At 39.3% G+C, this 12,551-nt stretch overlaps 1 protein-coding gene across 4 annotated transcripts; it reads left to right on the plus strand.

The window, feature by feature from the left end:
- The first annotated feature begins 294 nt into the window (after positions 1 to 294).
- On the plus strand, positions 295 to 12,550 carry LOC144536141 (uncharacterized). 4 transcript variants are annotated; one of them, XM_078279104.1, is made up of 8 exons: positions 295 to 1,239; positions 4,128 to 4,225; positions 4,330 to 4,662; positions 4,799 to 5,022; positions 5,385 to 7,935; positions 8,487 to 8,852; positions 8,947 to 9,068; positions 10,391 to 12,550. In XM_078279104.1, the coding sequence occupies exons 5-8, from the start codon at positions 7,848 to 7,850 to the stop codon at positions 10,538 to 10,540; spliced, it is 726 nt and encodes a 241-aa protein (XP_078135230.1). In that variant the 5' UTR covers positions 295 to 1,239; positions 4,128 to 4,225; positions 4,330 to 4,662; positions 4,799 to 5,022; positions 5,385 to 7,847; the 3' UTR covers positions 10,541 to 12,550. The 4 variants fall into 4 exon arrangements, with proteins under 4 accessions (XP_078135230.1, XP_078135228.1, XP_078135231.1 ...); XM_078279102.1 differs by having other exon boundaries at positions 4,799 to 7,935; XM_078279105.1 differs by having other exon boundaries at positions 4,799 to 7,923.
- Position 12,551: the final 1 nt, after the last annotated feature.

The following is a 12,551-nucleotide window of genomic DNA, read 5'->3' on the forward strand; positions in this document are numbered from 1 at the left end:
TTTGGTTACACTTTACTTGAAGGTATCTACATAAGAGTGACATGACACTGTCATGAACGTGTCATAAACATTCATGACATAACGCTTCTTTTAGTAAGTGTCATTCGGTTTTTGTCATCACAAGTTAGGGTTAGAGTTCATGTGTTCATGACAGTGTCATGTCACTCTTATGTAAGTGTTAAGTTTTAAATAAAAAATTGGCGAACGTGCCTGTTCCAGCTTCTCAAATTGTAAGCACTTGCTGCATGTCTTTTTCTATCATTGGTGATTTAATATCTTTGGATTTTGGATCGCTGGTCGGACAAAAGAAGCAATTTACTAAGGGTTTAAGTTTAAGGCTTTATTTAAGTTGTGGACAAAACAAGACATTTGAGGACGTCATCTTGGGTTTTGGTTCAATTTTTTAAACCTACATTGTTTAATTTTTTGAGTTGATTCTTAGCAAAAAAAAAAAAAAACTTTTGTTCTTTCACAAATATGTGCTCGTTCATGTGTAATTACTTCCACCAACTAATCAAAAATATTCTTGTAAGCGTAGAATCTGCCGTTCAGAATCAGTCAGAATACATACGAGCGAGTCGCTCGAATGACGGCCGCCATGTAGCGCCTCCATCTTTAAAATACATTAGCCAAAGAGGGACAGACCTCCGCATTTCGCCCTCTTACACCTATTGGCACCGTGACGAATGCCAGGGGGAGGTTACTCGCCAGGGAAGCGAAACAGAGAATTAAAACGACAACGCGACAGGCAAAGCAACAAGACCAAAGTTAACACTGGAGAGGCTAGAACAGCTGCTTGTAAACGATGGAGCTACTAAGAGCTCATTTTCACAGAGCTGCTTTCACAGTGCAGACAGCCGCGCTGTAAGACGTTTTATGTTCAATTCCAAAGTGTAAAAAAAGTGATTTACATACCACACTGTTTGTTCCCAAACAAATAATTAACATTCACGAAAATGAGAATTCTGTTTGTTTTTTTTTTTCATGAGGGATATCTGTAGGCTGCTCAAATATACAAACTTACAGTACATTCATCCAGTGACTATTTGGGAGCAACATTCTTACCCATCGCTCTCTTCATTCATCGCTTTCACTTTTCCTTCACCTCCCTCTGGTCATTCAATCTCTGCAGGAATGCGTTAAGTTTCACAATAACTACACAAACTCCCCCAGGCATGGTGGGTAGGTTGGAAGTTAGTTTACTTTTCAATACTCCCATCGGAAAGAAGCACTCTTGAGGTAAGTGTGCGCCAGTGCGTTTGTTTGGTGTTCTGCAATTGAAGAAGTTAACGAGTCACTTAAAAGCTCATTCATAGCATTATGTTTGCATATTTTGTATTATGGGTGATGGTGTAATCGATCCGAATAGGTTAACATGCAGAGTTTGCTGACGGGCTCCAGTCAGTATAGTTGTAGTTGAAGACATGATTACGTTTTGTAAAGTGAAAGTAGACCTAGAACAATGTGTTAAAAAAAATAAAAGTCCTCCATTCAAAATATGTATGTAAAGGTACATACGCCAAATATACTAATATTGGATACATGATTGGACTATTATGTTGATGTTTTAACATGTAAGCAGCCATTTATTTTAGGTCTTATTTCAACAGTTTTATCCATTACTTTTGGCTGATTAGTTCAAATGTGTACTCACTACTTTTAACTACAGTTCAAGTTACATTTATTATTTCATCTAAACCGTCACTAATCTGCCTGCATAACTAGTTTTTATGCACTCTTAATGACAACTCATGGCTTTGAGGTTCAAAATCCAACCGACTGAGGACGGTTGGAGGTGTGTGACAATACATTTAAGATCAGCATCACACCTATGTCTAATTGGATTATTTATTTATTTTTTATCACAAATATGTGATTATATTTCTTTGATCCGATTCGGGGAAAAAAAAAATCTTTCTTTTTCTTTTTTGCATTAGTTGAGCCACCCCACAATTTTCACAATTCACCTTTTAATTATTTAATTATAATATAATATATAATTTAGCCTTTTAGCTACTCATTTTTTTCAGCTCTGTTTAAAAGTGGTCATTCCTTCATGGGATCACCTGCTGCAGACTTCTCACTAAAGCTACAAACATGAATCAGTAGTACTTAACTTTTTTCATAAAATGAAAGAAATGCTCTGATATATAATGTAATGTACTTCAATAAAAGACATTGTTTATAAAAAAAAAATATATATATATATATTTTAGTTATTACCTGGAAACGGAAGCCTTTATGAGGAATCCATGACTCAGATGTGTTGAGGAGCTGGGACAGTTTTCTCACAATTCATTGGAGGCTTTTCTTTCAGCGAGGCTGTCATTTGTTTCTGCTCTGTCAACACTTTGAAATATAATTTGTTGTTATATGTTTTATACTACTTTGAAATTGTATGGTTGTTTGTGAGGGTGTGGAGTCTGCATGGTTTAGGATCAAAGTTGGTCCTTTTCCAAACTGCTCTGTAATCATTTATCATCCTGTCTGGGCCTTATTTGTAAAGTGCAAAAACAAAAGTCAGAAAGATCAGTCTACTTTCCAGCAAGAATGCAGATAAGCATATGACCCAAAAAAATATCAGAAAGGTGCAAGGAAGCAAGGTGACCTGTTTGTAAGATGTCATAAACTCATTTAAAGTGCTCATATTGTGCTTTTTGGCTTTTTCCCTTTTCTTTCACCATATTTTTGTTGTACTGTACTGCTCTCTCTCACTGCTGCAGATCCTCTTTTCAGCTGCTCTCTGGTTTAGCTACAGAGTGAGACCTCTTTTCTTCTTCTATCTTTGATTGCACTCGCACATGCAGTAGCTCAGATGTAGATCATGTCAGCTAGCTAGCTCCATAGCCAGTAAAAGAAAGGCTGTTTCTCCAACTTCGGTCAGTTACAAGGCAGGATTAGCTGGGAGACTTCTAAATGAGGGCGCACATGTAAGTAGTTCTTTTGTATATTATGGTGAACTTGTGTTTGTTGTGTGTTGTAGCAGTGCTTTGCTATTGAGAACTAGGTAGCATGCTAGCGTTAGCATTAGCGTTAGCATGCTAACGCTACGAGCTAACGGTTGCGGTTAGCCAGCTCGTTTTGGCTTGTGACGTCACAAGCCGTGCCGATTTTGAACAGCTCACCCAGAGACTGAAGGCAGGACACATTCAGAAACCGTATCTCACTCAGAACAGCATGGATGGATTTTTTTCAAAGTTGGTATGCGTGTGGAAGCACCAGAGACACAAAAGAACACCCCAAATCCCAGAAAAAGTGTTTTTTTTCATAATATGGGCACTTTAAGGTTATTTGAACAAATATTACAATAAAGACAGGCGGATTAAAATGCACCAATCTAAAAGTTATTTACCTGACACTTTCCTCGATCTTTAACTCAGTACGACATTAGGTAAGCCTCGCTCAGAGACAGTACAGGGGCCCTCCATTACAGTTTTTCTGAATTGCTAAAAACACTGTTAAACCCCATTCTGTCATCCAAATGCTCAGCGGCCTAAACCCATTTGTTGAATCAATCTCTCTTTTGGCAAAACTCTAAACTCATTCTCACTCGCAAAAACACATTTCACACTGTGATGCAAAATGGTCGGCAGCAATCAAAATGGCCGCAAACGTTAAACACAACTACAACGCAGTTGTCATCGTTTACACACGACTCAAAATTGTATGCACATATCTCTACTGAAGTGATCAAGCCAATCGTAGAGAACATAAGCCACAGGAGCAATATATTTTAGTCTGCTGTCATTTGCTTTCATTTTGTTTTCTTTTGCAGTTGGAATACTGTATTGTGGTGTACAAGATATTGTTACTGTACTACATGAATTACAGTAAACACTTTTTTTTTCTGTAACTACATGCCCTGGACACTGTTCTCTCGAATTTTTTGAGGTAATGTCTACTGAATGCTCTGTAGTGTTTAGTTATTGACTGGCTGTGTGTCTGATCTGAGAGCATTGTTTGATTTTGCCAGCAGAGTCAGGTGTTTTGTGAATAAAGTTTGAGAATTTGGTTTTGTGTTTACAGTTTTGAGAAAATGGGTGAGGGTTTTAAGAATTGTATCTTAGCAATCGAGAGAAACTGTAAAATATCCCTAATATGTAATATCCTCCCCCCCCTTCTTTTAGTTTCTGAAGACCAACTTCCAGGATGTCCTGCCAGTGGTGGTATCTGACTCTGCTCTATGCTGCCAGTTTTATACTAAACAGTGCCTCATCCATTCCAGGTAGTTCATATTGATTTTAAACAGAAACGAATATGTTATATTGTTAATACATTATGAAGTTTAAAAAAGGAAATCATTTATTGCCCTTTTTTTTTTCCATCCAGTGTCACTAAAGTGCAACGAAACAGTGGAAGTTGAAGCTGGAGAAATGGCGACACTAAACTGCACTATAACATATTCTGAAATAGACAAACCACAGGACTGCAAATGTTTAAGTTATTCCTGGAATAACACTGACATCATACCCTGTAGCTTGATGCAATACAACAGGTGGGATAATGCGACTTATGTGTCGCTCACCATCTCAAATGTCACAAAAAAGGGAACTTACACCGCTTCCATCAAAACAAACTGCGGTTGGGGTAAATCATCTCCTATAGAAGTACAAGTTATCCAGCCGGTTAAGGACAGAGCGCATTCCAACAGCACCCATGATGGTGAGTAGCTTCCGGTTTTTATATGAGTGAGTGTTTGTGTGAATCATTATTATCCATTTCTATAAATTGAAAGTTGTATTTGCACATACAGGACAAATTTGATTTAATCCAAGTATTTATTTTTTTTTCTTGCCAGATAAAACCAGGTCAATACCCATGCCAGCCATGTTTTATGGCGTTTTCATCATCTTCATTGTTTCGGGCATGCTGTATTTCCTGTTTAGAACTAATAGAGGCAGAAAAATATTGAAACGTTTCAAGAAGAAACAGACTCATGAAGCCCACAGTGGCACAGACACTGAGCCAGAGAGTACACTGGTTGCCTGACAAATTTTCAAATTTGTGTTTCACCATCTGTGGGTATGTTAAAAATATTTCTTGTTCATAAGTTTTTCCCACAACACTCCTGGCTATTTTCTGCCATACTGTCAACCTTTAAAAAAAAAACAAAAAAAAAAAAACAACTACCTTTTTAGACAGGTGTTTAGCTGACCTGTCTGCACTTTTTTGTTTTTTTATGTAATTTTAATTATGTATAATGTTTTTAATATGTAATATGTAGTCTTTTTATGTCACTGTAAAGCACTTTGTGATTTCATCTGTAAAAAGCTCTTCATGAATACATTTTACTTACTTACTTACTTACTTACTTTTGTTGTAGTACTCCTCAATACCTGTAAACATACTGATGTTTAAAATTGGTTCCCCCTTGATGTCATCAGGGTTATCTCAGCTCGGGCTTGGAGACTACAAAACGTATAATGGAAAGCCTGCGTTACAAGCTTTGGCATGGTCTTTGAAAAACTTGGGCATTCATCAGGCAGCGGGAAGGCTAATAAAAGACGCTATTGTGGGAAATGAAGGATCCAGCATTTTTGGTGCTTGACCATGGACTGTAAGATTAGTGGACGTAGCAGCAGTGACATTACCCATTGGTTTGTGGACTGCCATTTTCATTTTTCACCCTTCTATAGAGTCATCCAGTGCAGATTTACCTGCTGTTAAACACGGACCTCCAGGTACTGCCACCATTCATCTGCATGTACGGAAGTACAGAAAATCTGCAAACTTTCCCTTAAGTTACAGCTAAAGCTAGCGGTAGCTGGCTAGCTCGGTTGGCACAACACTGAACCAGACATCTTTAGGCGACAAAAATGTTGGTATTTGATGAAGTGAAATCACACAGTGAGAGGGTCAAAGTTCAAGATAGAAACAAAGACAACACTTCAAATAAGTTCACAGCTTTTTGGATGTACACAGTGCCATGGTTAGCATTGCTAAGCCTCTGTCCTGATTGACAGGTTGGCGTAGCCACGCCCCTAAAACATCACCTGCTTTATCATCTATTTTTAAATAAATGGAACAGTAGGCCCGTTCGAGATGAGCTAGGCCGCAATCCCCGCCGCAATGCTTGCCGGTTAGATTGTGTCCGACTTGCTCTGATGTCATGCACACGTGGGCGACGATAACCTCACGGGATCAAGGCGGTCGCACTTTTGAGAGGCAGGCAGCGCAGTTGCTTTTCACCGACTGCTAGACCCAGGCGGACCCAGGGTATGCTGGGAAATGCCTGGCTCTCATCTGATCTAACAACTGATTGGTTCTGAATCGACTCAACATGATGACGTTTCATATAAACTTTTTATTGTTTTTTAGTTGGAGGGATTTGAATTGCCATTTGTCTGATTTAAAGGCTTATTCTGCACCAAACACATGCAGTGTGGCTGATAGTTACGTTTAGAAGTCAGAGAAACATCCACAGTCTGTTGGCTATTAACATTGGCAACAGATTGCATGTAGAGCATTTTGACAGCTACTCTGTCATAATAAAAACCACTGGAGACTGTGTACTAGCTGATATATGGGTCTGATAACATTTTATTAAATTGGAATCGGACCTAACAGGATGTGAGGTATTCTTTGACTTCCTGTTCAGCCTGCAGGCTGCTGAAAACGGCTGCAAACTGCCCGACGTTACCGCGGCTGCTGCCTCCCGCTCTCGTCCACTTTACAGGCGAGGCGCAGTTCATCTTGAACGGGCCTAAGGGACTGTTCGTTTTTTATTTAAGGGGCTACCGGAGGAGTTTTGGGATCTTTAGTCAAAATAGACTTGACCCTCCCTTCGCCAGCAATACATTTGTCTATGACCCTCCAAAATGATTGGGAAAAGAGGCATGACCCTCCCCAACAATTTATTGATGCCTTCTGTACTGGTTTGCGCTTGGCAAAGATGTACAGATAGCCACTGTTGTTGTTTTTTTTTTTTACAATCATGACATACATGACTTCACATGTTGAAGTCAAGACATTAGTTTGGGTTATTTCTTAAACCTACCGGTTTGTAAACGAAGGGACATATCTCGGCGTGGATAATCGTGAGCAGTATCCCGAGCAGAGCAGTCCCCAAAACCAACGCACAAAGGCGTTTTTTATCCTCTAATAAAAACTTTCTGTCTCGCAGTCTGTAGATGTCCCTAATCATTTACAAAATGAACAGAACATCATGCTGTTTTGAAGAAGACTTAAAACTGGTGATTGAGACCACAAACTCATTATGGAAATGTTTACTTTGGTAATAAAGCAGAAGTGAGAAGTAAGGTCATTTCCCTGTAGACTTTCATAGAAACAGACTGCAAAAAATGCAGGTTTAAGGCACTTCTTCATTGGCTTCACTGCCTGGAAGCTTTGGCCATTATTTTTACAGTCTATGAGCTTGACCCATACTGGGAATTAAAAATCAGGTGATTTTGATTGATTGATTTTTGTCCGTTTGCAAGTCTTTATAGAAGTGCAATGCAAAGCCTTTCATGTCACTCAATTCATTCTCTATTATAAAAACATGCCAACTGCCCTACTGTGAAAGGAGTGATTGATGTAGTATGCTGGATATACTGTGATATAGTATGATAGATATACTGTGTGTATATTATATGTAACAGTTAAAAGTGATGGAACATCTCTTGAAATAAAATTCTGTCAATAACAAGCGTTTCCACATCTTTGATCTAAAGCAGCACAGCACGCAAACACCCACCCACACACAGCTGGTAAAAACCAAGTAACAACAGTCAGTGTCAAATTTCCTTTGTAAACCACACTGCTCTTTTTAAGCGTTCGCGTGACAGTCAAACCTATCAGTCAGTCGGGTAGCCTAAGGGTACCCCGTCTGCAGCCACTCTTGCAGGATGAAGGCCCACTGGTGGAACTGTGTGTTGGGCTTACTCTGCATGCCTGCTAACATAATGCTCAGCACCTGGACAGGTGAGTGTGCGTGTGAGTAATATCCAAAACAATGAAGATATTTTGAATGGGAGTGTGAGTCATCTGTTCCTATTTGTTTGCAGCCTCATCCTGTTTTTGCTCTATGAGCAATGTATCTAAAAGCAATGGTGGTCAAATTACTCTTTATTGATTATTTACTTTAAGTACAAATGCAACAATGAATTACAAGTAAAAGTCCTTCATTAGAAGTTGTACTTAATTAAAAGTATTTTTTTTTTAAAGATAATTTTTTGGGCTTTTTGGCCTGTATTGATAGGACAGATGAAGACAGGGGGTGGAGAGAAGGGGGTCATACTCGAACCTGGGACGCTGCAGTAAGAATTGAGCATTGGTACAGTACAGTGGGGTGCATGGTCGACCAGGTGAGCTACCAGGGCCCCCCAAATTAAAAATGATTTTATCAGCAAAATCTTAAATTATCAGAAGTATTTCAACTATTTCTGCAGCGAAATATTGCCTGTGTGACTGATATATGTAATGTTATCTCCATAAATGGAGACTTGAGGCGAGGCAGTCAGTAACAATCCTTCTTTCCCTGACAGTTTCTCAACATCCCTCGTCCATCTCTCTAATGAGAGTCAACTCATCTGCTAAGATCACATGCTTCACATCCTTGCCTGAGCCCATGGGCTTGTACCTGCAGAGGGCCTTTCATGACAAAAGGGACATTGTGTTCTTGTCCTTGAAGAACGGACTAGTGGACAAGAATACTACAGCTGCAGAATTTGTAGGCCGAATTAACGTAGCTCCAGACCAGCAGATCCGGGAGGGCTACGGGTTTACCCTGCAGCTGTCTCTGCTGGGGCAGGAGGACACAGGCTTGTATTACTGTAGCTGGCTATACTTCATATCAGATATGGCGAATTCTGAAAAACTGCCCAGCAATGGCACCATTATTATTGTGAAAGGTAAAAAGAACCAATCATTTGAGTTCAAACATGCACACACACTGTACATTCACATGACATGCTTTAACGAAGGTGTTGTCATTGATTTCCACAGAGAGAGATCCACAGGAACAATGCAGGGATCACATTTGGGATCTCATCTTGATTGCCTTTAGTGTGACAGCATTCACTGTCCTTTTGTTCCTCTTCGTTGGAGTGATTGTGAGACGTAAACGAGTAAGTACTACTATAAATGAGAAGCCGTCTGGGCCAAAATTCACACATGCAGTACATGCATACTTCACTTGCATATGCATGCATAACGTGACCATGTATGAGTATGAGTATGTGTGTGTGTGTGTGTGTGTGTGTGTGTGTGTGTCAGAGATGCTCACAAGTCTCTGAGCTACAGTCAAAAACAAGTCTCAAGTTTTGCATTCAGTGCTTCTTTTGTTTGGGCCTTGTTGGGCTTTTAAAGCCAAGGCTTATGATGACAACAGCTCATCGGTCAACATGTTTGTTGTCCTCTCTCACGCGTATATACGAGAATAAAGTGAAACATGGTTCCTGGCTAATTATGATAACTGTCGTGACGTGTATGTGACGTCACAAATAAGCAATGTTGTTCAATATCTTTTTTTTTTATTTTCATGTGTACGTACTCTGCCATTTAGGCTACGAAGCTACAGGTATAACGTTATCTTTAACGCGCAAGTGCTATGTTTAAAGTCTATAGTTTGTCACGTTTAGTGAAGCTGTTTAAATCACACAAATATTACATCCCACTGTTACATGCTTGCAACTTGTTAACCTTATCTATCTGGTTATTGATCAGCTCCCAGCGGCAAATTCCCTCGATACGGTTGGTTTGGAAAGTGTGTGTGTGTGTGTGTGTGTGTGTGTGTGTGGTTATGGTTACAGTAAACAGATACACAGTTGGTCAGAATGAAATAAACCCAGAATTTTATGAATGACCTTGCTTCGTGCTTACTACTGGAAAATAAAATAAGTAAATAAATAGAATTCAGACTGTGGACTAGCCATGTAAAAGGGTTTGTTCATAGACTGTATATTACCATTTGTACAGTCTATGGTTTTGCTGCATGTCCTCAGTATTACCCTACAAATAGGCACACACACACACACACTTTCCTTCGTAGCCTAAATGGCAGAGTATACGTACATATGAAATACAAAGATATTGAACAACATTGCTTATTTGTGACACGCAGCGACAGTCATAATTAGCAAGGAACCATGTTTCACTTACTTCTCAAACATACAAGTACTTTACTTCATCCGCTGGCTCCGTTTGTCAACAACACACTCACTTCCGTTGTCGCTTATGTATTTGTGTTGTAGCTTTTGCGTTTGTTGTTGTATCTTTTGCGTTTATTGTTGTATCTTTTGTGTTTGTGTTGTAGCTTTTGTTTTTGTATTGTGGCTTTTGTATTTGTGTTGAACCGTCTCGGCCACCATACTATGGACCTGCTCACATAATAATGCAAGTACAATGCCACAGTTTTTCAATTTATTGCTTTTTTTTTGTGTTTCTACAGTTTAAAAAGAACTTCAGACCGGCCAGAGCTGTAAAACCACCCAGAGTTAACCGGCCTCAGCATGTCTGTCCTCAGCAGGGAGTTCAACATTGTCCCTACTTAGTCACATCTGTACATAGTCCTACTTTGGATTTCAGGGGCATTCTGTAGTGCTAAGAATGTGATGATAATGATATGACATGGCCATTCTTTAGAACAGTTGTTGTCTAAACAGATTAATGAACTATACGGTTAATGTATTGTATGTATGTATTGCACAGAGGGTTTGTAACAGATGGTTAAGATATATTTTGAGTCAGTAACTTGCCTAATGTGCTAAACCCAGGAAAGGTGTCTCACTTCTTGCTCATTTCCTTTTTTATATAAATTTGTGTTTTGTTTGCAGAAAAGCGATGAGCTACCACATCCTGGCTAATGTTGGGTGTATAGGTGCAATGTGTGTGAAGAGTGTTAGTAAAAAAAGTGCAGCGCAAGCATTATTTTTCTTCTATATAGTATTTCACATTACAGGGGCTTAAACTGTTGACTTTTGCAGGATACCTATTCTACGTGTTTCCTTTGTGTCATGAATAGTTTTAACTTTTTGAACCAGTTTCTGTCTGAATTTATGTACATTCAGTCTCAATATTTGTATAGTATAGTTTTGCAGTTCCTTTGAAGAGTCTTTGAAATAGCGATAAAAAAAACACCATCTTTATGCTTGAATAAAAGAAAATCCACCTCAAACTGGCATTCACATTATATTTCTTAGTATTGCACCATTCAGTCTTAATGTCTTGATGCTCAGATTTCTATTTTATGGAGACAACTTTCAATGACACAATGCCAGTTGTTGTCAAACTGGATTATCACATGACAAATTAATTCACGCACAGTAGTTGGTACGTTTGGTAGTCTGTAACCACGACGTACCACTTCTGGGATAGTTCAGGTGCCGACGGCAATTCCGTCCGGATGTCTGGAACCCTTCCGCTTTCTTTGTGTTGGCATTTTAAACTCCGGTGGATTTATGAGGAGTATGGTTAACTGCTCCTCAGATCTCTGCAGGGGGAAATCCAGACAGCTATTTTGCAGAGGTGATTGTGATTGGTTAAAAGAAATGCCAATAAACCAGGGCAAGTTTTTCTCCCATCCCGGAATGTCGTGTCGACTAGCCAGACCCTCCTCCGCAGCGCTGTGGAGGAAGGTCTGGCAATGCGAGACTACTTATTTGGTAATGTAAGCTGTCAGTCAATGGTTCCTATAGAGGAAAAGAACTAATTCATTAAAAAAAAGTATCTAAAGGTGACCAGCAGCGCTGCCAACTTTAAATTTAGTTTGGATTGAGATTTGATATCTGTGTCTTTACATTTTATGAGTAGGCCTTCTTTGACATTACCCACCGCAGTGGTGAGGTCATCCCAACTCAACCCCCAGGAATTTTCAAAGGTTCAGCAGCCAGGTTCACAATTCCAAAGCATTTATAGATGAAATGCCAAATCATTAATCAATTATGGACAATGATGAATACATAGATAGGCAAATCAGCAGACTTGCCAAACTCCAGACATCATAACCTCTGATGCTGCTTATTCTAAAATTTCCCTCGGGATGACTAAAGTATCTATCTATCTATCTATCTATCTATCTATCTATCTATCTAATCACCCTAAGTTCACTTAAAAAGTTGAAACTGCCAACTCCCTGAATTCTTGGTGGTTCATGATGCTTTTTGATCATTTCTATTTGATGAAATAAATACCTGAGATGCCACATACTGTTACAGCTCCATGAACTGAAACTTGAATTCTAACCCCAACCCCCCCACCCACACACCCACACACCCACACACACACAATTACGCACAGCTGGTTAAATGTTGTTCAACCAGCATCAAACCTGCCTGCCCACACGCATGGCAAACGTGTTTTACACGGTTTCATCTACACATCAACAGGCGTGTTTACACTGCTTCACGGAAATTTGTGAATCCCTTAAAACTTCTCCCTGCTCCTTCTGGTCTCACCCTTTGCCCAAGTGCGCCACATGTATATGTATAATAATTATCATTCACAGGCACAAGTTCAACTGGTGTTTAGGCTACCTGTGTATAAATCCAGTAGTTTGTAAATGTGCCTGCTGCATTTTAAACTGAGCACCTGAAATGTACTACTATAAAAAC

This window comes from Sander vitreus, chromosome 21 (genome assembly GCF_031162955.1).
Source record: "Sander vitreus isolate 19-12246 chromosome 21, sanVit1, whole genome shotgun sequence".
Classification (NCBI taxonomy): Eukaryota; Metazoa; Chordata; class Actinopteri; order Perciformes; family Percidae; genus Sander; species Sander vitreus.